General features: G+C 38.3%; 1 protein-coding gene across 10 annotated transcripts in view; it reads left to right on the forward strand.

The window, feature by feature from the left end:
* The window catches only part of znf536 (zinc finger protein 536), a 567,201-nt gene that overhangs the window by 446,113 nt on the left and 99,934 nt on the right, over positions 1–21,154 (forward strand). For 7 of the 10 annotated variants that reach the window (XM_048546813.2, XM_048546812.2, XM_059651688.1 and 4 more), the window contains one exon: positions 2,385–2,489. The exons of 1 other annotated variant lie outside the window; for it this stretch is intronic. In XM_048546813.2, the coding sequence (XP_048402770.1) occupies positions 2,385–2,489 (105 nt within the window). Of the gene's footprint in view, positions 1–2,384; positions 2,490–10,352; positions 13,677–21,154 lie in introns of those variants that run through there. 2 more of the 10 variants (XM_048546818.2, XM_048546819.2) reach the window with 2 other exon arrangements.

The raw sequence follows: 21,154 nt of genomic DNA on the forward strand, positions 1-21,154 counted from the left end.
CTCCCCCGTCACTGTGCAATCCCCAGTAGTTGCACCAATAATTTTCTCTCAGCATGGATGCATATTAGTAGATTGGTCACGAAGCTGATGGAGAGCCAATCTTCAATTGTGTGCAAGGATTTTGCTGCATGTCCTCCTGTACACTGACCTACTTTTGACTCTTTTAGATATTATCAAGGAAGCACTATGTCTGTCAATGGCCATAAATGCTACCATGTCAGGCATCAGGGAATGAAGCTCCAAAAAACAATCCAAACATTGACGTAGAGAGACTTTCATCACCAATTGTCTTATAATTATAAGAGATAGTAGGAACTGCCAATGCTGGAGTCTGAGATAACAAGTTGTGGAGCTGGAGGAACACAGCAGGCCAGGCAGCATCAGAGGAGCAGGAAAGCTGACGTTTTGGGTCTGGACCCTTCTTCAGAAATTACAGTTATAGTTTGAAATGTAACTAACTGTCAAAGTATTTTTGATCTGTTGTCACACTGTGCAGTTGTTAGACTAATAGTATTAAAAGACTAGTGTCTAAGAAATGATGGCAGCCATGTGTTAGACTTGATAGGAGTATCTTGAACACTGAAATAGTGGCACACGAAATGTAACCTTTTTTCAGATCATATCACAGTATGAATTGAAGATAAAACAGGAAGAAAAACAGAAGTTGCTGGGAAAGCTCAGCAGGTCTGGCAGCATCTGTGAAGAAAAAATTCAGAGTTAACGTTTTGGGTCTGGTGACCCTTTTTATTTACAGTACATACACAAGTTGCAAGTTTTAAGTAACAATGAATTTGCAGTAGCAGCTGTTCCTCTTTATCACTAACATATAGCCAACAGTCTAATTTGATCAGTATCATAATGACAGCAAATGTCTAAAATGTGCAATATTTTTATTTGATTCATTCATTTTGTTATTTAAAAAATTGTATGTCTTCGTTAGAGAGGCTACAGATAGTGCAACAGAATCCTTACTCTCCATTTAAAATGATTCCCTTCAAATCATAACTTACATTTTAGCTACAAAACATACTTAATTGTATCATTTTTGGTATAGTGTCAAAAAGTCACAGTCAAAGCTTTACTGCTATAGGAAAGATGTTATTAAGTTGGAGAGGGTTCAGTAAAGATTTATCAAGATGTTGCCAGGACTGGAGGGTTTGAGTCATAGGATGGAGGAGATCAAAACTTGGGAACATATTTTTAAGGTTTAAGATTTAAAGCATATTTTTAAGATTTAAAACGGACTTGAGGGGCAACTTCTTCACACAAAGGGTTGTTTGTATATGGAATGAATTGCTAGAGGAAGTGGTAGATGCAGGTACAATTACAACATTTAAATGGCATTTGGACAAGTCCATGAATAGGAAAGGTTTAGAGGGGTATTGACCAAATGCAGACAAGTGGAAGTAGTTTAGTTTGCAAAACTTGGTCAACGTGAACTAGTTGGACTGAAGCGTCCGTGTCTGTGCTATTTGATTCTATGAGTCTATGAGACCTGTAATGAGGTGAAAGGAATCCAGCAGGCAAGTCAACCTTGCTACTCTCAGCATTCCACTAATTATTTTGTTGTGGATGGTTCCAAAAAACAAACACAATTTCAAACAACCTATTCAGACATGTTATGATACACCACTGGATCAAATGGGTCTTGAAACTAGAGACTCAGAGGTAGGGGAACTGCTATTTCACCTTTTGTAGATAGTGCCTAAAAAATATTTTTAATCATCTGTGAGGATCCGTTATGATACATCTCTGGGCAGATAGGACTTAAAGCCAGACTTTCTGGCCCAAAAGTAGGGACATTATCTCTGCATCACGAGAACCTTATGTTGATAGTGCCTATGGTGCTTCAATCTATTATTGCTTGCTTGGTAGACTAAATGATGATGTGATAAGCCTTGTACATGAAAGAATTCAGCATAATCAAATTAATTTTGAGTCAGGTACTCCTTAATTACAATGATTTGATACAGTCAGTGCGATCACTCAAATGTGTACAGATCCAAAGAACAGAAGTAGAGGCACAAACTGTGGACTGTGTGCATATTAAAAATGTTTTTGCTGCTGATGATATTGAGGTAGTGTTTAAAATTTGGACAAATCGTTGCTTGAAGCCAATCCAGAGATGTCATAGAAACTAAAATATAGTATTTGGATATTCCACTAAAAGTGCCTGGAAGGTGGTAGTAGATTGGGTTGCACCTCTGATGCTCAGGATCCAAATGAAATACTTTGTAAATTAAGTGATAGTTTGAGGCTTTAATGTTGAGAATGAAAAAGACCAATAATTACGTTGGATCTCTGTCTCGTCTTGTTTACTTTCACTAATGATTCTTCTGCATGGCTGCTAACTATAAATTTTTTCACAATGTATGCATGCCTAGGTTTGGGGAAGACACAAGGCAAGCACAATGAGTTCCCATGCAAGGAATGTGGTAAAGTCTTTAACCAGCCCAGCCACCTTAGGACCCATATGAGGTCACATACAGGTAAGAGCTGCAGCATTAAAATCATTTACCAAAACTGATAAGGCAATAGAGTGCACTGACAAACTCTGTTTTGAATAAACAGAAAACAAGCAGGTGCACATTTCATAATATAGTGCCTCTTAAATTCCTTGGCTTTAATTTCCATTTCCATAAAGTTAAATGAGATCTCCTTCTAAACTTTTTAATTTCTAAACAGTTTGTGAAACCAAATGTTGCAAATCAGTGTGCCTTAATTTATTTTATGACTGCTACAAAAAAAAAACCATACTGATTTATAAAATTGATACTTATATTTTCCTCAGTAGAAAGTTCAATTATAATATTTCATATTGAATCATCCAGTTAATCTTACTGTGATCAATTGAATTAATCCTGATTTGATCATCTTAACCTTTACTAAATTTTAAGTCAGACCTTTATTAGAACTTACCACTAAACCGAATGATAGATTTTTTTTAACCAAGACCCAGTATAGACTTAACAAAATTGATACTTAAAAGATGTATTTATTTTTGCTGCTAATATTTGGAAGCAGAGCAGATCATAATGAAATTAGGTGTTTTATTATCAAATGCCTGCATTTCATACTTCCTAGAGAAACTGTAGTTTGAATACACAATTGAATATATTTAATTAATTATTAAATGGAAAACGACCCATTAACAAATGTTTTAATTGCCCCATTAAACTCTATATGTTTGTAAAAGTTGTCCGCTGCAGCTTGCCTTGGTTTGTGTTCCTTATTGCCTTGACTGATTCTATATTGCTTGCAGTGTCTTCGAATATTTTTGTCATTTAGCTTGTGCTGTTATTCGTTCTTTTTTCATAGTAGATTATTTAACCACAGTTCTGCCCAGTGACAAATATTTAGAAAGTAGGTTCTCCAAAACATTTTTATGTATTTACTCATCCAGTTCAGGACTCCAGTAATAATTCTATGATTCTGTAAATAGAAAAAAATGTGCAGGGTTCCGGGGAACAGACAAGAGATTGTCATTAAGTTAAAATGTTCATAGAGACAGTGCAGACAAAATAAGCCATGTGACTTCATTCTGTGAATAGAGCAGGGTTGATCAAAATAATCTGCCACACAGAGCTTTCTACTATTGGGACAGTTTACTTAATACATTTATAGCTTGATTAGCGTCTGATTCAGGCTGTGGATCATTTTGGTCAGCTTCCTTTTTGTACTTTATCCTGCTGTGCATATTAGTTGTAGCATTATAACATCTACGATCAAACAGTTTGAGAATGACATCTGCATTGGTGTTGGACAATTATTTTAGTACAGTTAATAAATTTCTGCTTCATTCACCGATATTAGATTTAGGATTATACAGATGCTGATTCTTTAAAAATTAATTTTAAGTTGTAATTTTAGTACCTGGAATAGTACCTGTGCTGAAGGAAACAGAACCTTTAAAGGTTTTCAGTTGATTTAAAAAAAACACGTGTGGGCTTTAGATAGGAGATTTATTGATGATTGTCTAATTCAGGAAACGAGTGATTATAAATAGGATGGTATTAAAAACAAAACTATTCTACCTCAATTCTATTTTCTAAATATAGATTCAAAATCTCTGGGCTTATTAAGAGACAGTTTTAGACGTTAGACTTTGAGAAATCAATGGTAACCCTGGTAAGAACAAGAAATGAGGAATGCCATGACTTTTAAATGTGTTTTGCAAGAATTTCAACTGGAAACAAGTTGCATTTTCTTACAAAATGACAAATGTTGAATAGTTTACATCTGTTCTATTTGGACAAACAAAGAAAACTAACTGGAAAAGTAAAGGTACAGATATCCTGAACTCTCTGTCAAGAATGGAGAATGTCAGGCACGCAACTGTATCTAATTTACTGTGGAAAGCCCTGGGTAATTATGGAGTTGTATGTGGTTGTTGGGAAAAACCATAACTTGCTTTAAGGATGCACCATGATCCGTTTCAATGAAATGCAGCATTGAACAAGTAGACAATTGACGAGATGCTCATGAATTAAAGACCCTTCTTCAGTAACCTAATTTGTGCAGTATCATTGTAATATGTATTGCTGGTCAAATTACTTCAAGTTATTTATCCCTTTGATTGTATATTTGGGGATAAGCAGGTAATTTAGATAGTATGGTACGTCTTAAGTTCACATGTTTTACACTGAAGTTTCTCAACATGCTGAAATACCCTACGTTATTTTGTTCTGGGATTGTGAAGATAGGATGAAGCAGTAAAAGAAATCCCTTCTTCATTTTAATAAGCAGAATACTCAAATTTGTTTTAATAGGTTCCTTAGAGCAATTAATGTAATTTAAAGCTTATGGTGGCTTCATTAGTCAGTGAAAAGCCACAGATATACAAGCTCTGTAACTTTGGTGCAATGAAATTTCAGCTTTCAGTAGTTTAATTTACCAAAAGGGACAAAGTAATTTGCTGGGGTTTATCATCGCCAGTGATCAAAGTTTATTTGTGTCTTCCAAAATACTGCAGCATACTGTTGTAGCCAACATGAGGAACATTTTGTTTGTAGTACTGACCCAATTGTTAGTGTGAAATATAGATGTATATCCATTTAGTCGGAGTTGAAATGCCAATATAATGTGTCTGTGAGGATAGAGATAGGCTGTAGTATATTGTTTTAATCTGAGATATACTTCATCAACGTGACCAGAAATTATCTTACTGAAGAAAAACAAGTTCTGATAATAAGCACAACTGCATTATCCTAGCTGGTGCATCTCTGTTAGATGTTAACATAATTTCAACATTACCTGTAGATTCAATAAAATGTCATGGTAATCAAATGAATTTTGTTGTAGGTGCTTAACCTCAAAAGATGCAAAAACCTTAACCATCGCAAGTCCACCAGCACCTGAAAAAAAGAACAAAAAACAGGCCAACCTTCGATCCTTCTGTAGAATTTGCATATTGACCTTCTAGCAGTTTCAGTTTTTTTATGTCAAATTTGAGGCATTTGCATTTTTCTTTTATAATACTGATATAATATGGATTTTACTATCCTGGTACTGACTGGCAGCATTTTGTAAAAGCCAGAAGTGAAATCATCAATACTGAACTTGATCAGTCAGACAGTGCCATGTGGGTTGATCTCTGAATTCACATTGAAATTCAAAGCATTTTGTTGTCAATGGTTAATGTGAAAATTAGATTCCGGTGAAGATCATTCCATAATATTTAACATTGAATGCTGGTTCTTTGAACATTACAATGTAAAATAGTTGATTTTGTACTTAGTAATAGTCAGTAAGACTAAATACAGGTTCGTAGTTTCTCAAATGTGGAGCCCCAGGCTGACTGGTTAGTGAAGGTAGCATTTGGCATGCTTGCCTTTATTGGTCAGTACATTGCGTAAATAAGTTGTGAAGTCATATTGCGGCTGTACTGTACATCGATTCAGCAATTATGATCTCCCTGCTAAGGAAGGAAGTTGTGAAGCTTGAAAGCGTTCAGAAAAGAATTACAAGGATGTTGCCAGGGTTGGAGGGTTTGAGCTATTGGGAAAGACTACATAGGCAGGGGTTATTTTCTCTGGAGTGTCAGAGGCTAAGCGGTGACATTATAGAAGCTTATAAAATTATGAGGTGTATGGATAGGGTGAATAGACAAAGTCTTTTCCCTGAGGTGGGGGAGTCTAAAACTCGAGGTGAGACAGGAAAGACTCAGAAGGAATCTTAGGGGCAATTTTTTCACACAGAGGATGGTGCATGTATAGAATGAGCTGCCAGAGGAGGTGGTGGCGACTGGTACAATTACACCTTTTAAAAGATATTTGGATCGGTATATGAGTAGGGGGATTTTAGAGGGATATGGGCCAAATGGTGGCAAATGGGACTAGATTATTTTAGGATATGCCAATATAGATGAGTTGGACCAAGGTGTCTGTTTCCATACTGTACAGCTGTATGACTCCATGATATGGACAATAAAATTAATACATGATTAAACATACATTTCTAATTAAATCTAAGAAAACGATGTTCAGTATCTCACATCATAATCACTTATTAATGTCCCAATTTTTAAAGTAATATCACTTTGGTTCTCCATAATAAAGACAACCCATGTAATTACAAAAAAAGAACAATTTGTTAAGTTTATTACATGAGTTATATTTGAAGCCACTTCTATGCTTGAAGCCATTTGCTGCTTTCAAAACCAATAAAAGAAGGTTGATCCATGAAATCGCCTTGTTTGACATGGAGAGCAAAATATGGAAAAACAATGACAACAAAAACAGAAATTGCTGGAAAAGCTCAGCCGGTCTCGTGGCATCTGTGAAGTGAAATCAGAATTAACGTTTTAGATCCGGTGAGCCTTCCAAGGATACAAAATGTTAATGCTGATTTCTCTTCACAGATACACAGTGGAGGCAGGACGTTAGATGCCTTCAAGTCAGAGATCGATAAATTCTTGATCTCACAAGGAATCAAGGGCTACGGGGAGAGTGCAGGGAAGTGGAGTTGAAATGCCCATCAGCCATGATTTAAATGGCGGAGTGGACTCGATGGGCCAAATGGCTTTACTTCCAATCCTATGTCTTATGGTCTTCTGGTCTTATACTGCCAGACCTGCTGAGCTTTTCCAACAACCTCTGTGTTTCTGATTTACAACATCTGCAGTTCTTTCGGTTTTTATTTGGAAAAAAAACTATGGAATGATTTGGCAGCTTTTTCATCATTGAAATCCCATTGATCTAAAATAGGACTATCAGTTTTCAGGAAAGTCGTTCTTCCTGTACTCCTAGGAAGGAATACGCTCATTTATTTTAAACAGCAATGCACCCTCATTGAAGATGATTTTAATTTAACCACCCTGGCAGTAAACTACTTCACATCAGGTTATCCACTATTTTTTTACACCACTTTTGGTTTTATTTCCCATCAAATCAAGCTAATTATAAGGTAGGCAGGGATCTGATTTGAATGGTTTTCCACTAGGTAAGTTTAAAAGTGTATTTTATAGGAAGACCTAAAGTAAGTTTATTGTACCACCACAACAGTAAGGATATACTCTAGAATGGGAGGGATCAGTCTATCAGTTGCAATGCGCATTACTATTTTACCTGACTAACACCATTCTAAGGGCTAGTAGGAACTGCCGGTGCTGGAGAATCTGAGATAACAAGATGTAGAGCTGGATGAACGCAACAGGCCAAGCAGCATTAGAGGAGCAGGAAAGCTGACGTTTCGGGCCTCGACCTTTCTTCATTTTCATAATTCTTCATTTCCTCAATCTTTGCTATAATTTAGTGAAGTATAAATATTTGGAATATTAGTTGAACAACGCTAATGAGCACAAAGCAACTAGCAGCACGGTATGTTGTAAACAGAATTGATACGAAAACTGATAGAAATCCACAGTGCAGTAACTAAACAAGATATTTAAATTATAATTTGTGAATATTACCTTGCCACTGAGACAATTTACAGCCTACCATGCCTAGAAAAGGTACAAGCTGTAAAACTTGTTCCGTAATCTCAATTTCATTGAGACTGAGTTCATAACGTACCTCACTATTTACGAATCCACAAATTTGAAATGTGGATGTGGGCACAATTTTGTTTAAAAGATATTTGGATAAGCACATGAACAGGAAACGTTTGAAGGGACATGGGCCAGGAGGAGGCAGGTTGGACTAGTTTAGTTTGGGATTATGTTCAGCTTGGACTGGTTGGATCAAAGGGTTTGTTTTTGTGCTGCATGACTCTATAACTCTATGGTGCAATTCACCATGACTAAATGACCTGGAAATGCACACAGTGGGGTGGTATGGCATTACACAAGTTGGTTATACACTACAGCATCATACACGGGAATACGAATCATTTTATACATGGAATTCTGTTGAAGTAACAGTTATAGTGTAGGTACCTTAAATTATAACAGATTTAAAAATAAGATCCAACAATAAGACACAAAAAAGACAGGAAACTTTCTGAAGAGTATTTTTCTCCCTCAACATCTGTGAAAGGATTTTGTTAGTACATGAGCATAACTTCTACATGCATTGTCATTCTGGGAGCTTTTGTGTCACAGAAGGGGTTTACCAATGACAGTGTAACACTGCAAAACTAATTGAGTTGGTCCACTTCAAATACAGTAACAGTAACAATGGTTTTGTATTAATAGCCAGCAAAATAATAGTTAATTTTTTTGAGAATTGATTTGAACCTGGGGAGAGGATGTGAGTGTCCTGGAGAGGCCAGAAGAGGACAGAACACCCAAAGAGAGAGTTCGGAAGGTGAACTTAAGGTTGGGGTGAATTGCCTGACCAGGAAAAAGGGTTAGTGAGGGAGGTGCCCCTAGACCTCTCTCATCTGAGGCCTTTGCCTACCTTTGATCATTAATTGGCAACTTAAGATCTTAACTGTGATGAGGGCAGGTGAGCTGGCTAAGGTTTCTCCTGTCTTGTGTAATATTACTAATAGGTCAAAGATGGGTGCAAGGTCAACAAGAAGACCTACCAGCACATTTTATCCCAGCCATCAACCTCACATGTTGAGCTGCTGGAAAAAGTTTAAAACATTTTCCCTTTGGGTGTTGCACTTTGAAGGTATGAATGGGGGAATGAAGGAATTGTGCTGAAAAACCAGTTAGGACAGAAGCTGAAAGACAGGCTGGAAAATTCAATTCTTATGAGGGCCAATTACTACTTTTAGATTTAAGTTAATATTAAACAGCTCAATTCTTTCACAAATCTGATATTCCAAAGCAATTGCAAAGCGAGCATTTTTTTTTCTAAACCCAAACTCAGATTCAGAAGAGTCTTTTGTGAGTAAAGAAAGGTTTGGCTAAAGTCACCTTTGAAGGTTTGGGTGTGAATTAATGGAGATTGCTAATGATAGCAGAACAAATATTGGTGGAAATTATTAGTATCCACTGCTAAAGACAAATTTAGGATTGATGTAGTGAAACATTTCTTCACATATGGTCATGAATACTGGATTGACTTTGCAAATGATCTGGTGGAAACAAAAACTCTTGAATTACTTGAGAGAATGAATGGTGGAATGTGGAAACCATGTGCTTATATGAATAAGATAGTTGTATAAGTTCCTTTACCTGTGCGTGCCTTTGCATGCTTAAAGAAGGCCACAAATGCAGAAGTGGACCCAGTTCTGAAACACTACTGCACGTTATAATTGCATTTTTGTTTTAAAGAAGTTGATGACTCTAACAGTTATTTCTAACCTGGCTCATTGAACAATGTATTGAGGGATAGATATCATGTGCTGGGTATTAGTAAATATTTAAAATTCAGACTAATTTGGGCTTGGTGTACAGAGCACCTGAAAATTGCAGATTTCTGATTCTGAAGTTTTAATATATAAAGTTAGAAAACTGGCAACACCTGGAGTTCCTTACAGTGTACAGGAACTTCCTTAGATTCAAGGGAAAAATTCTGTTACAATTGGATGATCTTAGATGATAATTAAGATGTACTCACCGCGATCAGTTTATTCTCAGCCAGTTTCCAAGGAGGGTCTTTATTGTTTAGGTGTCAAAAGTGGAACTGAATTGCAGCCTGTTCCTTTTATATCTGTGTAAATTCCATGTGACATCTAAATGCTGAGTGTTGCAATTATACAAGTCTGGGATGCAATATCATTTTGTTGTAAATGTAGATGTTTCAACTGTAATTTAGTCTGCAATTATGTGATGGCAAGTGTTGTGGGTGCTTTATCATTCCTCTCTACTTTATTTGAGAATATTTTGACCTTTAATCTGAGATATTTGGCTGGCAATTTAAAAATTGCACTGTCACAGCAATGTATTGTCCCACAGGGATGCTGGGAAAAAAAATTGTAGTAGTACACGTCTACTCATGCAAATTTTCTGCTTGTTTAAGGTTAAAGACCCCTGTGCTGAACATTTTCCTGGGCCCCTGGACAGGACGCAGCTCCTGCAATGACAGTTTTTGAATTTAGAAACTACAGACGAGCATGTCACTGCAAAGAGCTCTGTGACTCAGTAGGAAAACGAAAATTGAGTACAACATCACTGTCTGCTAATTAAATGGCAAATACAAAGCTGAAGCCTGGACAATGCCTGTTATCAGTTAGATGATAATAGCTTGTAATTTGTGTTTAACAACAAAATGGCGAACCAATAATGCTCGCCATTGATCTCCAAACGAAGCTACACGAACAGATCTAGCACTCTGTGTGACAAGAACTATACCTTTCCGTTTATGTGCAGTTGCTTATAGCTGAGTTTAATCAGAAGTCTGAACTTGAAACTGCAGTGATGTCACTAAGCTGTACAGGGAGCCAATCACATTAAGGATTTGTCACAGTTGACCAACTGGGAAATGAAAAACACTAATACTCAAAACACATATTTATACATTTTACAAATAGCAAAAATAAAGATTGGGACGTACAAGCTGAGCTAAAATTAAATGCCTACAAGTTTGGAAACATGTCTTTTGGTCCAATAAGTTCATAATGACCCCTCAAAGAGCATCTCACCCAGACTCTACCCCTTACCTGATAACCCTGCATTTCTCATGGCCAATCCATCTGACCTGCGTGTTTTTTGGACTATGGTAGGAAACTAGAGCACCCAGAGGAAATCCATGGTGAAAATATGCGAACTCCACACAGACAGTCCCCCAAGGGAGGAATTGAATCCAGTTTCCCTGGTCTGTGAGGCAGTGGTGTTTACCACTGAGCCACTGAGCAGCCCTAAGTTAAGTTGATAATTGAAATAGCATGAACAGACTTTAAAATTAAAACAAAAATAGGTTCTAAAACTTGATTAAAATAAAGTAAAAAATAGAAGAGACAATTAACAACATCCCATAATTTTTTCAGGGTCAGATCAGTTGCTCAGCAGTATTTAATGGCCAGATTACTGTTTTAGGAAATGCACCTCATTGAGCAAAGCTTAACTTTCCAACATTTTCTATCAAGGGGTTGTCACATTTATAACAGAGCCAAAAGGGGAATGTTTTCACTAGATCAATTAATTTCACTGATAGTCAGTTCTGGATCAGGTTAGGGAGTGGTGTTGATTGGCTGATGACAGATGCCAATTTCAGGATTTTCACATTCGTTTACACTTGTGCTTATTCCTACCATCATGGTCAGTCTCTGAGTTGTAAATATGGTGAATCCTGCCAGCTCGCCATCACAAGCCCTGCAATTTCTGGTCTTTTGTTAAATTTAATTTATATTTTTGTAACATTTGCAGTCCAACTGAGTCACAAAGCTAAAACCTGTACATTAAAATAAAAAATATATATTTGTTATCAAACTGTGAATGCGTAAGCTGTAAAGTCCTGGGGTTGTCCATGCACCTGAATAACTCATATCAATGAGAAAAAATGTGGAATATTATGATTTTATCAATCACACCAACCATTCAGCCTTGTAGTATTAAAGCCTCCTTACTGCTGTGTGTATTTTAGTGCATACATCAATGTTCTAATTGAATGCAATGGTAACATGGTGCTTAGAATCCAGACTGTGCTCTTTGAACAGGTGCACATCTGGCACAAGACTAGTGTGATTTCTCTATGTACAAGAATAGACGTAACATTTTTTTGTGAATTTAAAAGGATAGAACACAGTTGCTGGTAATGCCTTATAGTAATAGCAGAATACCTGACACTAAAAGACAATTGAAAAATAATATTTTTCCCACTATTTAAGTCTCTTCAAGTGTGCTGAAGTCCAAGGATATTGTATTATTTTTCAAAAATACAATCAGGCCTACAAACTCCTTATCAGCAGTTTGGAATATGCCAGCCTGAAGCTTCACAAGATAAATGCCTGATTCCTGTTGTGATTTGTGAAGGATGTGCCTGTACTTTCCTCTGGTCCGAAGGGCACACTAGCTGAAAAGCCAGTTTAAATGAAATCTTATCATTAATACTTATGGTAACTGCTATTAAAATTGAACCAGCATCTGTTTCTTGGAATTTTAAATCTTGAAACCAGTTACTGTATGTGTATTGATTGAGCTAACTTCTATTCCAAGTAACCTGTAATGAGTAAGTGGGAAAACTTTCATAATATAAAATCAGAGCTTCCTACCACATAAACCTAGTCTCTAAAATGTATGGAAATTAAAGCCATATTTTCCTCCAGATTTCTGTTAAACACTTACCATTTGTCAACATGGTATATTTTGTAATTGATTCCAAGTTTTTATCAGTGTAATTTTCCATTATGTGTTAGTTAATCTGTGTGCTTAGCAACCTGAGTATCCACTTAGAAGGATCTAAGATAGGCTGCCACCATTTCCTTGAGAGTACATCAGTACCAGTCTAAGGCAGCTAATTAAACTGGAAGGTATCTTGCCTAGACATTCAGCAAGCTGTAGTCAGTGTCTGATGGTTTTTTTTTTAAGAAAAGGATATTTGTAGTTTGTTAGGGAATATTCTAAAATAGAATTTATATTTGTCAATATATGAAGAATAACAACCATTAGCACCTGCTTACTTTTCCCTGTGTCCACCTTAAGAGAGAATATGGCTTTAAAGAACAATAGGGGAGAAGTTCAACTTGCATGTTTTCCAATGTAAAATAAGATGCAAAAACCAAAACCAAATTCTGCATTGGCCTTTATTTGAATAAAACCTGTGAACTGTGGGTGCCAATTAGATGTCCTGATCCAGATTGCTTGTTGCTCAGGGGCAGATGAAATCCTATCAGCACCCGAGCAAGCTAATGGGAAGATCCTGTGAGCATTTCTGCTTCTACTGATCCTGCAGAAATGCAGCTTTTAAAAACTTTTGTGTCCATTTCTTGAACAGTCTTCAGGAGTCCTTTTAAAGTCAATTGGTTTGACTGTCTTGAGACCTGGTGCTGTGGGGCAAACTTGGTCTGGTGCGAAGTCACCAATTTCTAGTTCAATTTTGTATTGGGGTCCATCAAACATGGTAAGAATTCCACTTTTCAAATGGAAAGTTGTCTAACATCTATTACAAATGGGTGTCCTGGACATTTATAAGCTGCCTACTTCCAATATTTTGATCAATTTGCTTCCTGGCGAGATCAGTTCTGTCATGTTGCTACCTAAAATGTGCAGTCCCTGAAACTATTTTAGAGGTAAAAACAGGATAAAGGTAAATTGAATTTCTCCCCCGATATGTGTTTCATGTGTTTAGAAGGTAACAAAACCAGAACAAGTTTCTTTAATAAAATTGTTGAAAATTAGTATGGTATGTAGGTTAAAACTGAATAATGTATTAAAAATATTTGACAATGACCGATGGGTAATTAGTGGTTTTGTGCTAATAGCCTGACACTGCACATCCTATCAGATATCTTCTGACCTCTTTTCACAGTTATAGAGATACATATGAGTTTAGACCAGTTCTGAGAGCTTCATTTATCTTGCTATAACATCAAAACTAATATGAAAAAAATCCATTAAAGAAACTCGGGCTGCCTGTTGATGTTTATCCACAAAAGCTATTATTAAAATCATACCAGTACTTTTTATCCACTGAATGATAATGTGAAAAATATAACCTAAATCCAAATGAACTCAGTGTCAGCAAGAAAATCAGTTTTTTTTTAGGAAACATTCTACTAAACACAGTTGTGTTATATTTGCATGTTTTGGCCTAGTTTGACTTTTATTGCAACTATCAACTGTTAACGTCAGCATCTTTCAACTTACATACTTAGAGAAAAGCGCTTTTTCATTTATTAAAACTCTAGAATATTAATACTTTGCTGTTGTCAGGAAGAAAAACAATAGCCATCCTGTAATGTTTTCAATTCTGATATTAATCCTGAGAACCTTTTTAAGCTCGCAATTATCACATATGGTAACCTTTGAACTTTCAAACACCAATTTTATTTAAAAGTTGATTTATTCAAAAGTAAATAGAATGCAGAGTGACTAAAGTGCAATGGTTCAAGAGGCAATTATGAGATTTTAAAGGACAAAAGCCTCAGTGTTTCAGCTTGTAAGAGCTCAGCAGTTACTGTACCTTTCAAAACTAGTCTGTAACCATATCTGTTTTAAAAGAGTTATTCATATTACTTCCAAAGCATGAGAAACTCTTTCTCATTCCCACCACAGGAAACTCGAGCCTGAATTTAATGAGCTTCAATTGGAATGCAGCCTTTGAAAAGTACTACATTTGAAAAGTTGGAACATTAAATTTTGTAATGATGTAAAACATCTTCAACTTTTGACAGGACAATGGTGTGTATTGTGCTTTATGGGTCCAGTGGTGATTCAAAGGTCACTTTTTGTATGACTTCTCAGACAACAGTAACAGTGAATGAAAATTTGGTTACAAGTGTGGAACTGTTTTATCTATCAATTTAGAAAGCAGCACAATAATGAAAAGACCAAAGAAGAAAGAGATGGAAAATAAAAAGCAAAGGAAGGTAAACAAATACAAAGTAGATAAGCCAATGCGATAGATGAAATTGTGTGTCTCCGTTTGTGACTCAAGTTAACCATTCCTTTTTAAATTGTACAGTAAATGAAATATTACACTGCAGGAATTGTTTAAACAATGCACTGTCAACTTCACATCTCCTCGTTTAATACAATTACTACATTTTAAAGAATTTGCTGCTTTTACTGTTTCACTGTTCATCGTTGATCAGTTTTCAGATGATAAATGCACATTTTTTAATGTTCTTTTGGAGAACAAGACCCCCATTTACAAGACTAGTAGTTACTACCCATCCCTAATTACCCTTGAGAAAGTGGTGGTGAGCTCCCTTCTTGAACTGCTGCAGCCCGTTTAGCATAAGTACACTCACAATGCTGCAAGGAAGGCAGATCTTAAAAATAGGAGTCGGCCATTTGCCTATTAAGTTAAGTATGTCGCTCAGTAAAATTATGACTGACCTGATGCTTAATTTTAACTTCAACTTCCTGGCTTATTCTAATAATACTTGACTCCCTTAATAAAAATCTGTCTAATACAACATAAAGTATATTTAAAACTCTGTCCCTACTGCCCTATTGGATAGAGAATTCTGTGATAAATGACCCTTTGACAGAAGGAATTTCTCTTCATCACCATCATAAATAGAAAACCATTACTTTGAAAGTGTGCTCCCTCATTCTAGAGTCCTCTGCAAGAGGAGACGTCCTCTCAACTTCTATGCTGTCAAGCCCCCTCAAATTCTAAAATCTATCGATAAGATTATCATTCATCATTCTGAACTCCAATGAGAATAAGTCCAATATTCTTGAACTTACCTTAATAAACAACCCTTTCAATCCAGGAATCAACTTGGTGTACGCTCTCAGAATCACCTCCAACACAAATGTATCCCTCCTTAAATAAGATGAAAATTGTGCACAGTGCTCGACATTTAGTTTCAATAGTAGCCAGTACAGTTGTAGCAAAACTCATCTACTTTTACGTTCTATTGCCCCCTGCCATAGAGATTAGCATTCCATTTGCCTCCCTAACTTCTTGATGTACCTAGAAGCCAACATTTTTGACACATATACACAGATACCCAGATCCCTCTGTACTAAAGCATTCTGCACACTTTTTCCATTTAAATAACATTCTGCTTCTATCCGTTCTACCAACATGAACAGTCTCACATTTTTCAACGGTATATTTCATCTACCAAAATTTTGACCAGTCATTTGTCCTATGTAATAAAATGTGAGGCTGGATGAACACAGCAGGCTGAGCAGCATCTCAGGAGCACAAAAGCTGACGTTTCGGGCCTAGACCCTTCATCAGAGAGGGGGATGGGGTGAGGGTTCTGGAATAAATAGGGAGAGGGGGGAGGCGGACCGAAGATGGAGAGAAAAGAAGATAGGTGGAGAGAGTATAGATGGGGAGGTAGGAAGGGGACAGGTCAAGGAGGTGGGATGAGGTTAGTAGGTAGATGGGGGTGCGGCTTGGGGTGGGAGGAAGGGATGGGAGAGAGGAAGAACAGGCTAGGGAGGCAGAGACAGGTTGGACTGGTTTTGGGATGCAGTGGGTGGAGGGGAAGAGCTGGGCTGGTTGTGTGGTGCAGTGGGGGGGGGGGGGTACGAACTGAGCTGGTTTAGGGATGCAGTAGGGGAAGGGAGATTTTGAAACTGGTGAAGTCCACATTGATACCATTAGACTGCAGGGTTCCCAGGCGGAATATGAGTTGCTGTTCCTGCAACCTATGGGTGGCATCATTGTGGCACTGCAGGAGGCCCATGATGGACATGTCATCTAAAGAATGGGAGGGGGAGTGGAAATGGTTTGCGACTGGGAGATGCAGTTGTTTGTTGCGAACTGAGCGGAGGTGTTCTGCAAAGCGGTGTCCAAGTCTCCGCTTGGTTTCCCCAATGTAGAGGAAGCCACACTGGATACAGTGGATGCAGTATACCACATTGGCAGATGTGCAGGTGAACCTCTGCTTAATGTGGAATGTCATCTTGGAGCCTGGGATAGGGGTGAGGGAGGAGGTGTGGGGGCAAGTGTAACATTTCCTGCGGTTGCAGGGGAAGGTGCCGGCTGTGGTGGGGTTGGAGGGCAGTGTGGAGCGAACAAGGGAGTCACGGAGAGAGTGGTCTCTCCGGAAAGCAGACGGGGCTGGGGATGGAAAAATGTCTAGGGTGGTGGGGTCGGATTCTAGATAGCGGAAGTGTCGGAGGATGATGCGTTGTATCCGGAGGTTGGTGGGGTGGTGTGTGAGAACGAGGGGGATCCTCTTTGGGCGGTTGTGGCGGGGGCGGGGTGTGAGGGATGTGTTGCGGGAGACGCGGTCAAGGGCGTTCTCGATCACTGTGGGGGGAAAGTTGCGGGTCCTTGAAGAACTTGGACATCTGGGATGTGCGGGAGTGGAATGTCTTATCGTGGGAGCAGATGCGGCGGAGGCGGAGGAATTGGGAATAGGGGATGGAATTTTTGCAGGAGGGTGGGTGGGAGGAGGTGTATTCTAGGTAGCTGTGGGAGTCGGTGGGCTTGAAATGGACATCAGTTACAAGCTGGTTGCCTGAGATGGAGACTGAGAGGTCCAAGAAGGTGAGGGATGTGCTGGAGATGGCCCAGGTGAACTGAAGGTTGGGGTGGAAGGTGTTGGTGAAGTGGATGAACTGTTCGAGCTCCTCTGGGGAGCAAGAGGCGGCGCCAATACAGTCATCAATGTACCGGAGGAAGAGGTGGGGTTTGGGGCCTGTGTAGGTGCGGAAGAGGGACTGTTCCACGTAACCTACATTTCCCGCAACACATCCCTCACACCCCGCCCCGCCACAACTGCCCAAAGAGGATCCCCCTCGTTCTCACACACCACCTCACCAACCTCCAGATACAACGCATCATCCTCCGACACTTCCGCCATCTACAGTCCGACCCCACCACCCAAGACATTTTTCCATCCCCACCCCTGTCTGCTTTCCAGAGAGACCACTCTCTCCGTGACTCCCTTGTTCACTCCACACTGCCCTCCAACCCCACCACACCCGGCACCTTCCCCTGCAACCGCAGGAAATGCTACACTTGCCCCCACACCTCGTCCCTCACCCCTATCCCAGGCCCCAAGATGACATTCCACATTAAGCAGAGGTTCACCTGCACATCTGCCAATGTGGTATACTGCATCCAGTGTACCCGGTGTGGCTACCTCTACATTGGGGAAACCAAGCGGAGGCTTGGACACCGCTTTGCAGAACACCTCCGCTCAGTTCGCAACAAACAACTGCATCTCCCAGTCACAAACCATTTCCACTCCCCCTCCCATTCTTTAGATGACATGCCCATCATGGGCCTCCTGCAGTGCCACAATGATGCCACCCATAGGTTGCAGGAACAGCAACTCATATTCCGCCTGGGAACCCTGCAGCCTAATGGTATCAATGTGGACTTCACCAGTTCCAAAATCTCCCCATCCCCAACTGCATCCCTAAACCAGCCCAGTTCGTCCCCTCCCCCCACTGCACCACACAACCAGCCCAGCTCTTCCCCTCCACCCACTGCATCCCAAAACCAGTCCAACCTGTCTCTGCCTCCCTAACCTGTTCTTCCTCTCACCCATCCCTTCCTCCCACCCCAAGCCGCACCCCCATCTACCTACTAACCTCATCCCACCTCCTTGACCTGTCTGTCTTCCCTGGACTGACCTATCCCCTCCCTACCTCCCCACCTATACTCTCTCCACCTATCTTCTTTTCTCTCCATCTTCGGTCCGCCTCCCCCCTCTCCCTATTTATTCCAGAACCCTCACCCCATCCCCCTCTCTGATGAAGGGTCTAGGCCCGAAACGTCAGCTTTTGTGCTCCTGAGGTGCTGCTCGGCCTGCTGTGTTCATCCAGCCTCACATTTTATCATCTTGGATTCTCCAGCATCTGCAGTTCCCATTATCTCTGATACTATTTGTCCTATGTATATTTCTTTGCAGATGGTGTCCTCCCTACAACATGCTTTCTTACCAATTCTTGTATTATTAGCAAATTTGGCTAGAACACAGTCTGTTCTCTAATCCATATCTATAATCAAAAATAATTGAGGACTTGAATAGTGGAGTTCTAGGATACTGACTCAGCAATAGTGAAGAAATGATGATATAGTTCCAGATCAGGGTATTGTGTGGTTTGGGGGGTAGTTTGATGTTCCCAAACAATTGTTGCCCTTATTTTCTAGGTGGTCATGGTTATATATTTAGAAAATGCTGTTGAAGGAAGCTTGACAAGTTGCTACCACTGTGTCAGTTAACTATTGTATTTTCCTTTAAAGTCATCTTTAAAAAATGCCCAAATAACAGCCACAAAATTATGTATCCATGATTACTGAAATTCTGGAAAATACATCAAAGAGAAAAGCTTCATGAATGAGGATGAGAATTGTTTATACAGTTAAAGTACATTATCGTTCAAAATGTTCATTGCATCCCACTTCTTATTATTTCCTATTGATTTTTGTTTGAGCCCATATATCTCAGATTCAGTAGTTTAGTTTTTATCCCAATTTACTCTTTTTTTAAATCCAAAGTCACCTTGGTTCATTTGGTGGCACACATAGTTCCAAACTATTTTTAAGCTTCACTTCAAGACATAAGCCTGTAATCTAGGCCATCAGATCTTGTAATAGTAAGAAAAAAGATCTCAACATCAAAAGAGTTATTAAAGACTAAATTGAAGTTCTGCCCATCTGTCTCAATGATTTGTGAGAATTAAAAGTTCATGCAATATTATTCAAACAAGGGCAGTCTGTTGTCCTGGCAAGCATTTATCCCTTAATTAATAATACAAGATACGTAGTAAGGTGGTTTATTTCTTTAATAGGTGGAACACATTTTTCAAACACAGACATCAAATTGCTACATTTCAGTACTCTCACATGGTTGTGATGTGGTGTCTACCTAGATCTATTTTAATTCAACAACAATCATTTAGTATGCTCGAGAAAGTTCACATTGTCACAGTCTGTATAGAGTTATTGTTGCCCTATTAATAATGTACATATACTGCAAACCATGTAAAAATAAGTCGTTGAAATAAAGAGTAAATGCAGTGTAATTTATACAATGAATAACAGAAAGATGCCCAATAATTTCTCTTTAAATTAACTAAAGATATAATCCTCAGCCTATTCAAGGTCAGTTCATATTGTTCCAGTCATCCATATTTTTTGTGCAAACCTCTGTCTTCTCTAGGTAGAGCCTCAATACTATCTGCTTCTTGCTGGATTTCAGGGGGAGAAAACACTAAAATTGGAGGTACTTGTAGAGTAGAATCTGATTACTTCTGTAGCAACTAGTGCATTGCCTGCAGGAAGTTGTATCTTCTCACAGCAAAAGAACCTGACTGTGTAAATGTTGATTTTTCTCCATGAATTATTTTTCAATCAATACACAATGATCTCATCATTTTAATCTGAGTCACAATACAAAACTTCCTATAAACAATGGTCAGCACACATTGACTCATGGCTCGTTGCTGCTAATTCAGTTGAACAAAGGTATGATTGAAAGAATTCCCAATCATAACAATTAGAAATGATTGTTTTTACCATCACTTGTAGTATTCAGGTATAATGCAATAGGCTATATTTATTTCGTTACAGGAAGAGTTATTACATATTCTTTTCCATCCACTCATTCATTGAACTGAACTAGCTCTTTATGTCTAACTAACTTAAAAAATAGCTTTTCATTAACTCCATTTAATTCAACATGAAATGTACCAGTCATAACAAAAAGAGTGACATTAGATGTAGTATTTAACCAATTGTTTCCACTGTTAATTCTTATAGTTTAAATTTGTTGCTATTAAAACACACAAACTCTAGAGCTTATTGTAAATAAAATAGTTCATTAAATTGGAGAATCAAAACAGCTTATTAAACCTCTATGAGGTCATTCCAAAACAAGCTGTTTGGAGGTTAGTTCCTGTGCTGTGACATTAGATACCATTTAAATTAGTGTCTAATGTGTGCACATGCTGGGAAATATCATTTTGTACTAAAAAAAACTTTAATCACAGCTCTGTTTTCTATTGTGAAGTCAGTCTCATCTCTAACAGCACATTATGCCAAAAAAATTACACAATGAAGGATGATTTATTCTACTTTTACTTAAGGCAGACATTTATATACTGCATATAGGAGCTGCCTGAATGTAATATAATAATTTTCAAACAGTCATAAAAGCCTAATAGTTTGCTTCAGCACAATTATGACAACTTGGAGCTAACTGACAGTATGCACAGCAAACAGTGAAAATAATTATT

The sequence above is a fragment of the Stegostoma tigrinum genome, chromosome 16, assembly GCF_030684315.1.
Source record: "Stegostoma tigrinum isolate sSteTig4 chromosome 16, sSteTig4.hap1, whole genome shotgun sequence".
Lineage (NCBI taxonomy): Eukaryota > Metazoa > Chordata > Chondrichthyes > Orectolobiformes > Stegostomatidae > Stegostoma > Stegostoma tigrinum.